The sequence below is a fragment of the Azolla caroliniana genome, unplaced genomic scaffold (assembly GCF_043228905.1).
Source record: "Azolla caroliniana isolate FFs.n. ecotype wild unplaced genomic scaffold, voAzoCaro1.0.p SCAF_13, whole genome shotgun sequence".
Lineage (NCBI taxonomy): Eukaryota > Viridiplantae > Streptophyta > Polypodiopsida > Salviniales > Salviniaceae > Azolla > Azolla caroliniana.
The window spans coordinates 18,384,757-18,401,548 of record NW_028230448.1 but is presented as its reverse complement, the minus strand read 5'-3'; the positions used below and the strand labels follow the sequence as shown (position 1 = coordinate 18,401,548).

General features: G+C 39.2%; 2 protein-coding genes across 2 annotated transcripts in view; both read right to left on the bottom strand.

Annotated features, from left to right (window-relative positions):
• Positions 1–16,792, bottom strand: part of LOC147856494 (uncharacterized) — a 98,338-nt gene that overhangs the window by 8,100 nt on the left and 73,446 nt on the right. The window lies entirely within an intron of this gene.
• Positions 11,511–13,630, bottom strand: LOC147856496 (uncharacterized). The gene is made up of 2 exons (XM_087329572.1): positions 11,905–13,630; positions 11,511–11,771 (listed from the first exon to the last, which is right to left on the bottom strand). Exons 1-2 carry the CDS (start codon positions 13,597–13,599, stop codon positions 11,511–11,513), a joined length of 1,956 nt encoding a protein of 651 aa, XP_087185698.1. The 5' UTR covers positions 13,600–13,630.

The following is a 16,792-nucleotide window of genomic DNA, read 5'->3' as shown; positions in this document are numbered from 1 at the left end:
TTGTGTAAGACAGTGGCTAGCCATGGATCCTTCGTTTGATGAAATTGATTGAGCATTTCCTAAAGTTTCCCATTCTCAGCATATCTTGCAATCATGCATTCCAAGAGACTTGTTCCGAGACTGAAAGCCTGTGAAATACTACCTGTGCCTTGGCAAGTGACCCACATTTCACATACACATCTACTAATGTATTGCCAATAATTTAATATATTTCAACAACTTTTTGTGCAATATCCTTGTGAATTTCATTGCCTGCTAATGTAGCTCTAATGCTGCCACATGCTTTCAGGCAGCAAACAAGTGTGACACAAGTCTTTGCATTTGCACAAAGAGGGAGAGTGTTGTCTCACTAAATCCATGTTCCACATATCTCTAATACCATAGTAAGCAAGTCCTTCAGATTCCCACACATTGTTTGAGTCCAAGAAGAGTTCATTGTTGTCTTCAAAAAGATTGTATAATTCAAGAAGCATGCCAAACTGCATGAAGCCAACACAACAATTGAAATCCTATTTCAAATATTCGAGGATGACATGGTTCTCTCTAAATCTCCATTTAAAATTGCCCATACTGCTACTATGGGTCCACACCAAACCATACCACAAACTGTTTGAGTCAAGTGAAAGTTAAGTGTTGTCTTCAAAAAGATTGTATACTTCAAGAAAATGCCAAAATGCATGAAGCCAACATAACAATTGAAATCCATTACACCACGTAAGACCAAAACTGTTGAGCCCTTGTTTTACCAAAATGAGAGATGATTGAAAGATTTGGGGCTACACCCTCCATTTGCATCTAGATTAGCATATCTTGAAGCTCTTCAACATAACATACTCATCATATTCACAAATTAATGCAGTTCAAGATACTACATTACCCTTAGATAAATGTTGTCCACTCAGAAAATAAACCATCTAACTGAATCTGTGTAAAACAATGGAGCACTTTGTTATTGGCCCAAACTCAACATATCTTGGAAGCAGTGTGTTCCAGAAGACTATATAATTGATCAAGCTGGTAGTCCTGCTCAGCATACCCTGAAATAAGTGTTGTCCACTTAGGAAATAAACCATACAAGACCATGTTTCAAACCCTATTTGCAGATAATGTTGTGCACTCTCTTGTCCTTTTTCTATTGCTCAAATACTTCCACATGTTTTCAAGCCCCAAACAAAGGCCACGACATTCAGAGATATTCCTTTTGAATCCATACGTGAATGGCATATAAGAGCATCCTCCCGACGCTCATTTCGAGCATATCCTGAAACTAGTGTTTTCCAAGAGACTATATTCTGTAATGGAAGTCTTTTGAACACATTGAGTGCCTCTGCGAAAAAGTCGCATTTCGTATTTATAGTCTCAAGATCTTGCAACATAGTGCAAGCCTTGAGCAAAGACACATAAGGTGGAATAAAATAATCCATTTTATGGCATCATAAGGTTGGCCGCATTCAATGCATCCTGTGATGCACGCATTCCAAGCAACAATAGTCTTCCTGGGTAGTTCAGTGAATACTTGTTCAACTTTTACTAGGTCAACACATTTTGCATACATCTATACTAAACTACTTCCAAGATGGTTATTCTTTGCTAGAAAACCTTTTTGGAGAATATGAGAGCTTGTCATACCATTATCCAAATCAGAGAAATGCCCATGCTTTGCACTTATTCAAATGAATTGAATGCTTTGTGGCCTTGTCCATGCTAGACATATGTTATAATGAGTGCATTCCAAGCTATTCAAATCTTGAAAAACAAACTTTTCCAGCACTTCCTTGGCTGTTCCAAACCTACCACATTTGTCATACATGTCCATCGAAGCATTGCCCAATACCATCATATCATTATCCACAAGAGCCATATCCGCAATGTCACCGCGAATTTATTTTCCCTTGTCAATAGCTACGGCAAGCTAGGAGACCACATGTAAAGGAAAAAACAATATCCATCATGTAAAAACAAATCCATTTTATCATGATTACATTCCAAATGGCCACATTTGTAGTTAGAAGCGTCTGAAACACATTTTCGTTTGCCCCTTGTCATGGTTTCTAAAAACTTCATGTTGTAGACAAAAGTATTGAAGACCATAGTCAACATATAAACAACATCTCAGAGTTTTTTCCACATTAGCCCTCAACCTTTGACAACAAAAATGCCTACAAAATCAACCAGCTTCATAAATCCTGTAATGAGATCACTTTATCAACTAATTCCAATGTCTGAAGTCAAGCAATGTCTTCCGATGACAGCAACTAACTACCATCTTGTTACTATGGACAAATTTGATCATGGACACGTTGGGAGCATTGGCGCTCACTATAGAGCAATCCACCAATAACCTACTAACATGCCTCTAGTTTGGTGGAAAGAACCCCTCATCTCCAATGTCAAGTGGAGAACCATTTCCTTCTAGGCCCTATATTAGTTTGCCATTCTCCTAACCCTTCAATTTAAGGCAAAGAAGATAATGGAGTTGTCTGGTGTCTCATATGCATCCCACATCAACATGATCCTCATATTCACCCATAATTTCTCACTCAACTGAATGTTTATTGTAAATTGTTATTGCCGCCTAGAAATAAATCCATAACGACATAAAATATGGTAGCTCAACACACATACACTTTCACTCTCTTGGATGTGTATCAGTTAATGCATGTCATACATGGTTTAGCTTTTGTGTTTCATTTAATAGTTTTAAATATATGTTTTAGTCAATCTAAAACCCATACTTTAACTAGGAGTTTTTTACTTACTAACAAGTACATACTTAACAACTAGAAAGCTTGATGAAACTTTAATAATGTTATACCATTACCTAAAATAGACATATCACAATATATTATTCTGAAATCGCCCTATTTACTTTCTAATAGCCACATAAAGGTACAATGATTTCCTTCTCAAACATTAGTTTCTCTTGTCTTGTTGATTTCTTCATATGTTGATTCACGTTTCAAAGTTGTGTGATTTTTAAATTGTTCATGAGAGGATGAATTGATAGGATGATAAATGAACCCAAATAAGGCATGCCTTGGAAATGAGAGGATACCATGGTTGGGTGAACCATCTATCATATGAATTAATTATGTGGATCTTATAAAGGTCTAGGCCCACCGCTTGCGTGTATATTAATAGAAAACACCTTGAATGTGCTCTTAGGAAAAATTACTTAATGGAGCATTAAACACCATTCTTTTAAAATATAAAAAATTGTTCCAATTCAATTTGTCCATCCCACTTTCTAGGAGTCAGCAATGGTTCGGTTCAAACTTAAACCAAGCCATTTAACAGTTTGGTGGTTTGGTTCGTTTAAGGCTTGAGCTTTCGTAACTGATTTGCGCTTGGTTTGGTTTGGCTTGAGCCTTTCTTAACCGACTCAATCTGGTTAAGTCATTTATATATTTTCAATAATAGAGAGAAAAAGGTACCATTGAGAGAGAGTTTAGAATTTAGAATTTTTTTATTGTCCATAAAGAGGCCAGTTTTGACCTATGGGACTAGAGTATACATGTGTTCTTGATATGTGTCTCCTTCCTAAAAAGAGGTATCCATACAATGAAGCACAACGTGTCTATGCATGAATAAGGTATGCACATATGAGCTCAATGCTCTAGGTGGTGTATTGATAATGGGCCAAGATCACCAACGGTTCTTGATGCCAATGCAATAAAATAAGCCACAATGAACAAAATGATTATGAGTCACTTGATTTCTCTTCAAGTAACCATAAACAAGTAAGGTGAAGGGATTAGGATACTAATGAAAGAGAATGTTAAGCTCCAAATAGTTGTCATTGAGAATGAAGGCCTTAAGAAAATGGTTACAAAACTTGAAGAAGAGATTCAAGAATGTAAAAGAGCTTTCAAAACAAATGAGTGCCTCAACAAGATTGAGTTAAAGGAAGCACTAAAAGAAGAAAAAATGGATACGATGCGGCGGGATGTAAGTGAGATGAAAAATGTATGCACAACGAAGTCATGGGCCGATGTATGTGGTGGGGATGTGGTATCAAACTCATCTATTATGCATGCGATGAATCAAGAGAAGAATATAGAAAGCATAGATGCCCGAGAATTGAAAGAACGTGAACGACGATCAAAGAACATTGTCATTCGTGGGATTAAAGAGGAGAGTGTGGAAACATCCGCATACCTCGGAAAGGCCATTGGTGAATTTTCTAGTATGCATTATGGTATCTCCAATGTGAATGTATTTGGGACACACCGAGTTGGGAAACATGGTGTTACTTGCTCAAGAGAAAAGCCTATTGTATGCACAATGACGGATGTACAAAGCGGCAGGTACACCTCAAAGGTACACAATGCTTTGTGAGTGAAGATCGTACTATCTCACAACAAAATGCCCCCTGTAAAGCATATGAAGAAAGATTGAAAAATAAGGTTAAGGGTGTGCCTAAAGATGGAAATGTAGGCAAGTAGGGACACATGACCTATGAGACTAACCCACGTCTTTTACGACTATGCTTTTGGAATTGCAATGGATACCCATAGAATGCAGGATTTGGCATAAAGGAGTTCACCAATGACTTGGATATTACACTTGTTGAAACATGCGAGCATAATACTCAAAGCAATGAAGGTTTAGGAAACTATAATGTATACTCTTTGATATGGGAGAAAAATCAAAGATAAAAAAGAGGACAAGTAGGGGTGGCATGTTTGATTAAGAAGGAAATAGAGAAATATGTGTCAATCGTAAAAAAATGATGAACATAAATGCTACATATGGCTCAAAATAGAAACACATAATGATTTGCCCACTTTTGTAGTTGGACGATACATTCCTCATCAAGATTTTAACTTTTATGCTTGTTTGGATAAAGATCAACCTTTTGCCAAAATCTAGAAGATGATATTGCTTATTTCAAATCCAAAGGGGAAGTTATTATCTTTGGTGACATGAATGCTCGTACAAGAAGTTTCCAACTTGGTGCACACCAATATTTCATGCTACATATCTCAAGGATGCAAGCGGGTATACAAATGTATAGCCGTTCTTCTAGCAATGAAAAAGATCTGAACCAATTTGGGAAGTTACTCCTACAAATGTATAATAGTACCAAATTTCTTATTGCAAATGGTGTCCCTTTATGGACCAACACTAATAGTCTTACATGTAGAAAACACAATGGAAATAGTGTAATTGACTATGTGCTACTTTCAGAAGGTATTTTGGATCGTATACATAAGTTCTTACTCGGTGAATGGACACTAGAATCCAATTATAGGGCTTAATGTATTGACCTCAAATGTATGCATAGGTTTGATTGTGAGAATGCCATTGACGATAATGAATAACCCCACTTGGGGAGGGGGTAGAGTCATTCTAGGTGCCAACCCCCACCCCGCAACATTTACCAACCCCACAACGTCTCTGCCATCACACCATCAACAATACCATCATCAACATACCGTTGTCGTGAAGATTTTGGGCTACTGTGAGAAACCGGGAGATATTGGAGGAATCGGCGGAGCGCATCATGTGCACCTACCCTTGTATAAACATGTGAATAATAGGGGTGCCTTTATGGCGCCGAATAGGAGTTAAGTTGGGACAGAGAACCCCATGTAATAAGGGATTTATCCCACATTATTACGTATCCCTCTCCTTTTTCTATAAAAGGAAGGGAGTGTCCGTTGTAAAAGGGTTGCCCATTTTGAGTTAGGAGGGTATACCACTTAGGTCGAAGGTGTGTTAGTTCTTCTTCTTCTTCTTACTTTCTTGTTTCCTATTAGGGTTCTTCTTCTTCTTCATCGTCATCGTCGTGTGGGTTGAGTCTTCGTGTCTTCACGAACTATCGCAACTTGTCGACCCCAGGGCCTTCGTGAAGATATCAAGGTCTGAATGGTAGTCATTTTTGCCACTTGGGCAAAGGTCTCTTCACAATCGACCCCATGAGTCTATGCATACCCTTTCGCCACAAGTCGAGCCTTATACCAATTGGCAGTGCTGCCAGCATTGTGCTTCACCTTGAATATCCACCGGCATCCAATTGCCTTTTGGTGGGGTGAAGAGGGCAGGAGATCCCAAGTCTCATTTTTGGAGAGTGCTTGCATCTCCTCATTCATCAATTTGACCCATCACGGGTCCTTAAAGTTTTCTGGTTTCTGAATTGTCACCACCTTCATCCCAAAGGCATAGTGATATGCCATGTAGTTGTTGTCACCAAATCGGTTAACTATGTTCTTTACTTGGGTGGAGCAACGTAGTGGTTCACTTGTCTTCGTGAACACTTTCTTGGCTCCTGGTGTCCTCATGATAGGAACATCTAATCCACCATACTCACTGTCGAGTGAGTGAGTTGATTCGTTTCCATCTAAGTCTTTGTACTCAGGCATTTTAGCCTTTCCTTTGTCCAATTTTGAACTTGGTCGTGACATGCATGATGTTGTGGTCGCTTAGAGGCTCCTGTGGTCCACTCAACCTAGTTGAGATTGGACTTCTCTCTGTTGTGAGCCTTAGACGATCAACCTCCTCTAAATCTATGTCGAAATCGGTTTCGGTTAGATCAGATGGAGTTGAGTCGTTTATGTACCAAGATGTTGATTCATCAAATATGACATCCCTACTCACTCGTACCTCCTTGGTAGAGAGGTTGAAGCACTTATAAATTTCTCTGACTTAGGATCAAGCTTCTACCACTTCTCGTCGGGAATAAAAACGTACGCGATCGAGCCGAATATCCTAACGTGGGATAGATTTGTTCATCTTTCCATAGAACTTCTCGTGGGAGGTAATATTGTGCACTCCGGATGTTGTGCAACGATTCATTAGATAGACGGTTGTGTTCATCGCTTCAACTTAGTATGATTTCCGTAGATGTTTTTCATTCATCATTGCCCATGCCACCTCGAGTATATGCTTGTTCTTTCGTTCAACTACTCCGTTTTGTTGAGGTATGTGTCGGCAAGTAAACTCCTGTTGGATTCCTTCTTGTCGAATGTATGTTGTAAAGGCATCAGAGAAGTACTCTTTGTTGCCATCCGATCTAAGGCACCATACATGATGACCGATTGCCTTTTCGACTTCGTTTTTAAACTTTTGGAAGTGCAAGAACACTTCACTCTTTTGCCGCATAGGGAATATCTATGTGTGTCTAGAGAAGTCGTCGATGAACGTCACATAGTATCGGCAACCATCGAATGTTGCCATTTGGGCTTGTCCCCATACGTCTGATTATATTACATCCAGAATCCTTTTGCTCACATTCCTCTCCTTGGGGAACGGTTGTCGGTGTTGTTTACGGAATCGGCAGGCTTCGCATACACCTACAATCCCATTCTTGGTAAAGGTTGGGAGTTTGATGATGACTCCTTTCGATTGCATTCCTTTGAGCTTCTGGACCTAGATGTGGCAGATCTTTTTGTACCACAATTGTATATTGACGTTGGCTCTATGGCCCTTGGCAAACATTGCTAATTTCATCTCGTGAGAATCAAGGATGAACATCTGACCTTCTCTTCGACCATGAGTCATAATTCGGTCTTCCTTTTCCATGAAGCATCCTCTATTGTTGACCCGAACTTGCATGCCTGGTTCCACAATCTAGTCGACAAAGAATAGATTCTTAAAGTTATTTGTCAAAACATGCAAGACGTTCTTGATGTAGCCCTCTTCATCGAATGGGACATTATCGACATGCTGAATGGGGTGAATTGTGTCATCCCCAATTTCCACATAGCCGGGTCATTCAAGCTTTCGTAGCTCTTGGAACCAATTTTTATGAGAGGTCATGTGATTGGATGCACCCGAGTCGACAAACCATACATCTTTAGAGTTGGAGGTGTTGGTCAGGTAGGAGGCTGACATTGAGTTTGCTCTGTGCCTCATTACAAACATTCTGCCATGATCATCGTAGCCAGAGTTGGAGGTGTAGTTGGTGAGTTGTCAGCTTGGGAAGGCCGACTCACTCTTCTTTCTCCAACACTTTGCCTCCTAGTGGCCAAATTTACCACAATATCCGCACTAGATGGAATTTTTCTATTGGCTTGGTTTGGCATGATTGCTCCCCCTTCTTCCAAACGCTCTTGGTCGTGAGTATTCGACTTCTTGCCGATAAAAGTTGTGCTCATGGGACATTCTTTCATCGTTTCGGCCTCGGCCTGATTGGCCCCTTCTTCCATGGACTTGCCCTCTTCCTCTATTTGAGTTCGTGTAGAGTATTTGTTCGTCTGATTTGTTGCCTCTTGTTTGGACATGGCTTTCTTCGACCAGTATCATCGATTGGAGATCGAAGAATGAGGGAGGATTTTCTCTCGCGAGGACGACCGACCTTATTGCGCCGAACTGAGGTGCTATGCCGCCGAGGCATATCTGCACCATTTCATTGTCGTCAATGTTGACATTGATCGACCCGAGGAAGTCGCACAGCTCCTTGATCTTCAAGATGTAGTTGCCTATTGACATATCACTTTGTTGTATGTTATTCAGCGCTTGGCAGAGTTGAAGTTTTCGTGTGGTTGTGTTGGCCGCAAATATCTTTTTGAGGCTCCCCCACTCCTCTCGGATGTAGCCGACGCAACTCGCCACTTGCTCCCAAGCTAGGTGGTCGGCATGTGCGGGGTTGGGTTGATTTTCTTGTGCTCCTTCGACATAGCTCCAATAGCCTTGACCCACAAGGTATTGGTGCATCTTGTACTCCCAAGATGCGAAGTTGTTTCTATCGAGTTTCTCTATAGGAAGAGCGCTTCCCATTTGAGTGTTCATGTTGAAGTGTTTTGGTTGGAGCTAGTTTTCTTGTCCTGCTTCTCTTGATACAAACTATGCAGGTTGTTGCTATAGCGATCAATCGGTTTTCCGTGAAAGTCAGCGTATACACAACATGTGAGGATGAGTTTGGATCAAGTTACCAATCACTCTTATATCATGTAAAGAAGCGAATATTATTCTGTGTAGCAGAAGGTGTATGTGTGAGAGAGAGAGAGGGAGAGAAAATGGTAAAACTATATTGACAAGATAATAAAATAACCAATAATTACAAAGAGGAGGTGAAGATCCTTATGTAGTCACCTTCTCTCTATGTTCTCTCACTACAACCACCACTTGAAAAAGAGGTGGTGACTTAACTACATACTAAATATGTGTCATAGGACTTAACTTCTATGACACTTAGTTTATGATACAAGGAGGTGCGATCGATGTTCACACGCTTGGGTATTCCAAAGGTGTGTTTCCACACTAGAGGAATTGAGTTTGTTTCTCAACACATCAACTAGTCTTTTCTTCAATGGACAGTTTTCTTTTACTTACTAATCCCATTTGACTCCCCCATCTTTTTGACTCCCTGGACCAAGACTGTCGTGGTCCCTCTCAAGTAGCAGATGCACGCTCGTTTATGAGACAACATTGTTCTCAATATCTCAAACCATGTATAAGCCTTGTAAATCTATGTCACAACCCTTCCCGGCACGTTTCCGAATTCGTTAATGGACTATACAACAACATTTTTATACTACCACGATTTCTACAAGGAAAAGTAACTACAAGAAGTTTGAATTTTCAAGTATGGTAAGCCATTCGAAAAAGTAGAGAGGTATCAAAGGGTTCACTATATTTTGATGAAGTACAAATTCTCGATGCACCAAATAAGGAAATGCACTAACGAAATAAAATTAAAGACAAACATGTGAACAAGGTCAAATTATTAGGGGATTGCCAAAATGTAGATGCCCTGATTTAAAGTAACAACCATTACAAATACATTGATCTACTTATATGGAGGAAATATATGTTTTATGGACAATTCCAAAAAAGGATGATTCAAGTGAATTTACTCTAGATGCACAAACATACTTGTGAAGTTCACTTTTTCCACCACATCATGTGGAGCACACAAAATGGCGGGAAATATACTATTTCTAGTAAGCACCATGAATTCAATTGTGGTTGTGGCCACTCTTGAGAAATGGGAAATCCGTGGGTACAACCAAGAATAAAAATGGCCATGGGGTTATACATCACTACAATAATTGATTACAACACCAACTAGGTAAGAAATTGTGGGTACATCATCCATAATTGTTAAATATGTGGTCACGTTGGCTAACAAATCTATTTATATTTGAGTTTTTGTGCTTGTCAAAAGACAAAATATCATCATGAGCCACAAAATCTTTGAGCTTGATGTCATTTTGGTTCTACTCCCCAACCTAAACACATTTGATACTCTTCTCTAGCATATTATAAATGACCAAACAACGTGGAGATAAGGTAAAGGGAACACTTCATGCTAGAGATTGATGTCCTACTTGAAGACAACCTTCGATCATGAGCCATAGGACAAATATTTGGATGGAACCCATTTGGACTTCATGTGTGTTGTATAACTCCCTTAAGTATTATTGGCATTTCCTTTTGGTTCACAAGAAAGAAACCTTACTTCCCCATAGACTTACTGGTAAGGATTAAATTAACAATACCAAATAGAATTCGAACGGTGTAACTAATTGATTGATAAAACATCACCTTCTTTGTGACTAAACAAGTTATAAGGTGGTATAACACTATGCTCTACGTGCTTTCTCAAAGGACCAACTCCCATCAAAATGACTAAGAAGAAGAACTTCGAAGAAGTAAGCGGTTTGACATGTGTACATGTTTGATAAAGCTAAAACTATGAAAATATGAGGTAAAGTTTCCATTTAAAATGGTTTATTCATAGTTGAGAGTTTTGAAAATCCTAAAACTTAATCATTGGTGATAAATAACTTCCCTATTAATTAGCATTGAAATATACCAATCATTTTGACAACAACACTGTACGAAGGAAACTTAAGAACTAATTAGAAGGCCCATATAATGTGAGGCACATGCATGCGAGGATTTGAATGGTGCATTACATGAGGAAACTCGTCACGATGGTTGTAACTACTACAATATATTGCTAAGAGCCTAATTATGTTTCATAGGCAATGAAGGAGAAGTGGATGACATCCCCCTCATAGTAATGGGGCCTTGATAGGGTTTTCATGGAACAAGGGCTTCTAGTTTAGACGATGATCTTAATTAATGTTGACATTTTGTTAGAAATGTTGAGTACTCAAGATAAAGGCCCAACAAATCAAATGGAGAATTACTTTAGGTAGAGGTAATTGAGGACGTAAAAATTATTTTAAAGGAGAGGTAATTGAGGACTTAAGAGGTAGGAGTGTAACAATTGCAATAGCTTTGAAACCCAATCTTAAGCATTTAGAATATTTATAAAGGTTACCTCCCAACTATTAGGAAAGAGTCTATATTTGTTGAGGTGCTTTGCAAGGAGAAATTGGAAGAGTTTTCGAACCACAACTCAAAAGCAAGAGGGGTTATTGGTGATCTAGAGTCTACCCTCTAGTGTTTTATCCATGTCAAAAGCCTTTTATAGGTAGTGTAAATCTATTTCACCTCCCTTCCAAGTAGTCTAGACTCTATACGACAACATTGTATGTATGATGTGGTAACTTATACGCCTACTTTTAGAGATCCTTTTTCTATAAATCCAATTCTTATTTTTTGCATGCTGTGATAATTATAAGATAACGGTTTGTAGTTTGCTCCCTCATATAATATTTAGTGCATATATCATTAGCATGTTCACGAAATAAGATAAAAAACAACAATGAATGCTTAAGAACCTTACACTCATATTGTTCGTAGTTGAGAATCTCTTGATCTTCGTGTTGTGGGTTATTTGTATCGTTGCTTGATCCAGGCTCAGGCTCAGGCTCAGGCTCAGGCTCAGGCTCAGGCTCAAGCTCAGGATTGACCTAAATAACATTTTAATGATATAAGTGGATGTGGGGCATTTAGCGGGGCGGGGGGAAACCTTAATGTCGGGGATGTAACCCTACGACGTCGACAAGTTAGTAGTACTAGAATGAGGAAGAGGAGGAATGGTACCTGGTGGTTTGTGGGTCTAGTGGACACCACGTGGCTGTCATCGTGACCGTGGGCATCTCGGAAGTACATCTTATATCGTTCCAGTGCAAAGTTGTCGATGAAACGCACCACATTGTCCGATCTAAACATGATGTCCCATGTGGAGCTAATGGCCGACCCACCACCACTATTACCACCTTGTTCTAAACCAGGGAAGTGGGTCTCCATATTCTTCAAGAACTCTTCACACAGCCTCATGTAATCGTTTTGTGTGAGTGCCGGATTCCATGGCTCATGCAGGAGCTGGGTCTGGTGCTGGCCTTGGCCTTGGCCGGCTTGCTTCTTAATCCATTGCTGTGCCTTCATGAAGAGGATGGCCAAGAGGAGATGTAGCGCGTATGTGATGATCATGACGGTCGTTTTGCTACGGCGCTGCTCATTGGGATCCTTTACACCAGGATTCCATTTGAGAAGTAGTCCACCAACGACAGACACAGTAAGTACTGCTGGCACCGGAAGGGTGGACACTACCAACATTATGAGAGCACCCAACGCTTTCATTACCTTCTCCATGTCGCGACATGCCTCGCCAAGAAACATCCGATATCCTTTGTTGCGAAAATACATGCTCCACAATGACTTCCGGAGCTCAGTCGGAACCCTCCATATCTTGCAGATGTTCGTCTCCAAGGTGTTGAGCACGACGAGGAGGGACAAGGAATTCATGGAAAACGTGAATCCCTTGGCAATAAGAGCCGCCTTGGTCATTCGCAGAATCAATGTGGTCGTCGCGTGGATCTTGGTGCATATGTCCACAGCTTGCGCCGCGATCCATGTGAACTTGGCGGTCTTGTGCAGAAGCATCTCGGTCTGCCTCGACATGTTCCGTAGCCCTTGGGTGTCTGGTTCTCCAATTATTTCACATGTATCTTTATCGATCTTCACTTTGTTACCGATCCGCACCATCTGTCGTTTGATCTTCGACTTCTCCTTCTCGTCCACGACCGATTTGAGAAGCAAGTCTAGATTGTCGTCACTGACATGTTGCTTGCGGGCTTCCTCGGGGATATCATTGTAGGTCATGATGAGCAGCATGGGGATGTTGCTCTCCCGCACCACACGCATAAGGTCACCATCGTCTGCGAATCTGTTATCGGCTGCGCTGATGATGTACCAGATCAGATGGATTCTATCTGGTAAGTGGCTCGAATCATTCCGTGAATCGATGAAATTCTTCACTTCGGTGAGGCTCTTGCTGCCGCGTACACCCATCCCATTGCTGTCATGGAAGACGAGCTGCGGAAGGCCCTCCGTCTTGAGGACTTGCCATTCTTTCTCAATGTTCTGAATGCTGGCCACTGCGTCGGTGCCAAGCTTTTGGGGGCCGCCTTTGCCGACCAGGAGCCGGATGAGCGTGGTCTTGCCAGCACCCGACCGCCCGACCACCAGGATTCGGAGTGTGTCATATAAGTAATGGCTATACTCCTCCGTCTTCGATGAAGATGCCTGTGCAGAGTTGCTAATGACTGTATTAGCCAAATCCGATGTCATTTGCTTCGTCCCTGGATGGCTCTTCTCATAATGGTGAACTGGGGCCGTGCAATGATCTCCCCCCGAGGAATTCTGACCATTGGGAGGAGGGGTTGTCACGCATTGATCTCCCAAATTCTTCCTTCCGCAAGTACAATCAAAGCAAGAACAGATCAAATCGACCATGATAATTGTATTATTAAGATTTTCTGTGAACTCTAATCTATCTGATTGCTTTCTTACACACTTTCATTCTGGCAAATGGTTTCCGCCTTTAAAAAATCATCAAGATATCCGTACCCCAAAAGCATTACTCGACAAAAAGCGGCTGTATGATCAATGGCACGACTCATGATGTGGCCATGGATATGCTAACATGGAGAAGGACGTTTACTTTCCAGCAGTGCCATTAATTATTGCCTTTTGAGAGGAAGACAGAAGTGTAAATAGGCTCCACTAATTTTTATTGTTCATGACTCAATTTTGTAGATCGATCGCAACTGTAGAGCAACAATCCTTTTGTGATGATTGATGAGTTGAACAATTTGCAAGGCTCATCACGATAATGGTGACACTTTTTTCCTCCAATAGTTGGGGCATTACCCAGATTCTCTACAAGCTCCCAATTCCAATAACTAGGCGTACACATATTACTCCAACCAATTGACTAGGTACTCTAGCTATCCAAAAGAATTTGTTCCCTAAACATTGGTCCATTGGTAAGGTGAACGACATAAGTTATTTCCTTAGAATACATCAATGAAAGTTTTAGTATATTGATAAACTATACGAGAGGCTACTTTGGCTTGAGGTGAACTAATAAAGGTTATCTATTCTAATCTAAAAGGTTTCAGGTTTGATATTAATCTCTACAAGACATCTTCATAGTTTATTTTTCTACTACTTGATCTCGAATCCTTAGTCATCATTGCAGATAGAGGTTAGATGTAATGCTTTGATAGGTTTCTATAGCTTCAAACGATATTTTAACATCTCTTAGTTTGTGATCATCCATCTTTTGATTTTGTAGGATCCATTTATTATTCACTACAACATAAATAAAAAGTATCATGTGAATTATATATTTTACGTAGAAGCTTAGTATGTAGATTAATCCAAATTATACTTTCTACAATTAACCAAATAGAAAACTATTCACATGTAATGGGGAAGATAAAATTTGGATGTTGAGCAATGAAACAAATAGGCAAATGTGTGTAAGCACATTATAGAAATAAAACCAATATTAAGAAAATAACTTACACGGATGGTCAAACGGTAGTCTTGTCTTTGAAAATGTATTGCAAGTTTGGAATGCTTGAGAAGGCATAAGAAGTGTTTGAAGAGCTTTCGGTGCGAAATGTTGTGGCTAGGACTTCCCTGATTGCTAGATATGCCCAACATGGATTTGGGGATGAAGGCGTGAAATGTTTCAAGCAAATGTGTGATGAGCGAATAGTTCCTAATGCAATAAGTTTTGTTTCCATCTTGAAAGCTTGTGGAAGCCTGAAAGGCCTCGAGATGGAGAAAGAGATACATTTGGAAGTTCGAAAGAGAGGATTATTGGAAAAGAATATTGTGCTTGGCATTGCATTGTTTGACTTGTATGCAAAGTGTGGCAAGTTGGAAAAAGCACAAGAAGTATTCGAAGAGCTTATTGTTCACAATGTTGTTCTCCTATGTTTCCATAGAGTTATGTAACATATGTCGAAATGAGTGTCTACATAACCTCCAAAGATATAACTTTGGCTATTTCTAGATCATTTACCAAGATTGAAGGATATGGAATCCTTATAAAACCATTGCCAATTTATATGGAACAAATTTGCACATTATATTATATAAATGTGTTGAATTGAAACACAACTAAAAGATATATTTTTGTAATGTTGGTGTGGATGTGCCTTAGATAATTGTTGCGTTTGGGTGTTGACGCTCAAGTGGCTAGTTTTGGATCAAGAAATGAATGAAGCACAAGATTTGACAAGAATAATTTCATTAAACTATAGTGTTACGAAAGATTAGGGTAAGGAGCAATGCAACATAGTCTAGAGTATGATTCAAATTGGAGACCTTTAAATGCCAATGTTACTAAATGATTTGAAGTCATAAACTTTCACCATAATGTTACAATATGATTTAAACTTGAGATGGTTTATGTGAGAAGTTGTAAATAGCATAAGAACAAGGATATAATACATAAAGTGTATTGTAGGGAAAAGGAGAGCAAGTCCAAAGATCCACAATAAATATCAATGATGATGAAAGAGTAAATGATTTATATAATACATAAAGTCTATTGTCGGGAAAAGGAGACCGAGTCCAAAGATCTGCAATAAAATATTAATACCAAAGACCATTATGTTCCCATCAATAGAAAACAAGAAACAATTTTGAATGGGTTTGTAAGAGCAAGAACAAGATGAACAATGGTTGCTAATGTGTTAATCAAATATAAGCATTGAGGCAGAATGGTTTGAGGGCATCCAAACCATCCTCGTCCATGGTATCTTTCCATTAGTACCAAGCACTCGGGATCTTGTTAATTGAATTTATCACACTTTGCTTTCATTCTAAAGTTTTATTATAATATATAGGTTTTCAATAATGGGGTTGTAAAATCATTACATAAAATCAACAATGCAAAGTAACAATTCAAACATATAAAGCTGAACAATGTTTGGCAAAAATATGTTTAATATTAGGGGAACAATATATAATCTATGCTCTCAGAAAGCCGCGGAGAATATGCTTTCCATTGGTTCAAAATATTGTCGTAAAGATAAGTGTACGTAATGCCTTGATAGGTTTTGATAGCTTGAGACGATATTTTAAGATCTCTTAGTTCGTGGTCATCCATCTTTTGATTCGGTAGAATCCATTTATTAGTCACTACAACATAAATAAAAAACAAGTATCATGTGAATGATATATTTATTTTACGTAGAAGCTTATATAAGGGTGCTATTTGCACACATTAGGTTAGTACATGTAGATTAATCCAAATTATACTTTCCACAAATAACCGAGTAGGAATCTATTTATATGTTATGGGCTGGATTATATTTGGATGTTGGGAAATAAAACAAACAGGCAAATGTGTGTAAGCACTTTATAGAAACAAAATCAATTATTAAGCACAATAACTTACGCATATGATCAAACAATATTCTTGTCTTCGGTTGAATATCTTGTTCGATGAGTACATTCTTTCCTTTGGTGTGACGGGCACCCTAATTTACAAGAAGGAAGATTTAGTAGTCGTGATGTAATTATTATAAGTAAGGTTAAGAAAGTAAGTGTCATTGGGTAGACAAATTCACCGAATCTAGGGAGTCAAATTTTGTTTTCATCATGTTTCTATGTATTTCTTAGTCAA

Bases quoted from the DNA above. Each gene is read 5' to 3' on its own strand.
- LOC147856496 (XM_087329572.1), bottom strand. From the start codon at position 13,599: ATGGTCGATTTGATCTGTTCTTGCTTTGATTGTACTTGCGGAAGGAAG. The intron at 11,772-11,904 runs GTACCATTCCTC...AATGTTATTTAG, and splicing joins CTAGACCCACAAACCACCAG to GTCAATCCTGAGCTTGAGCC.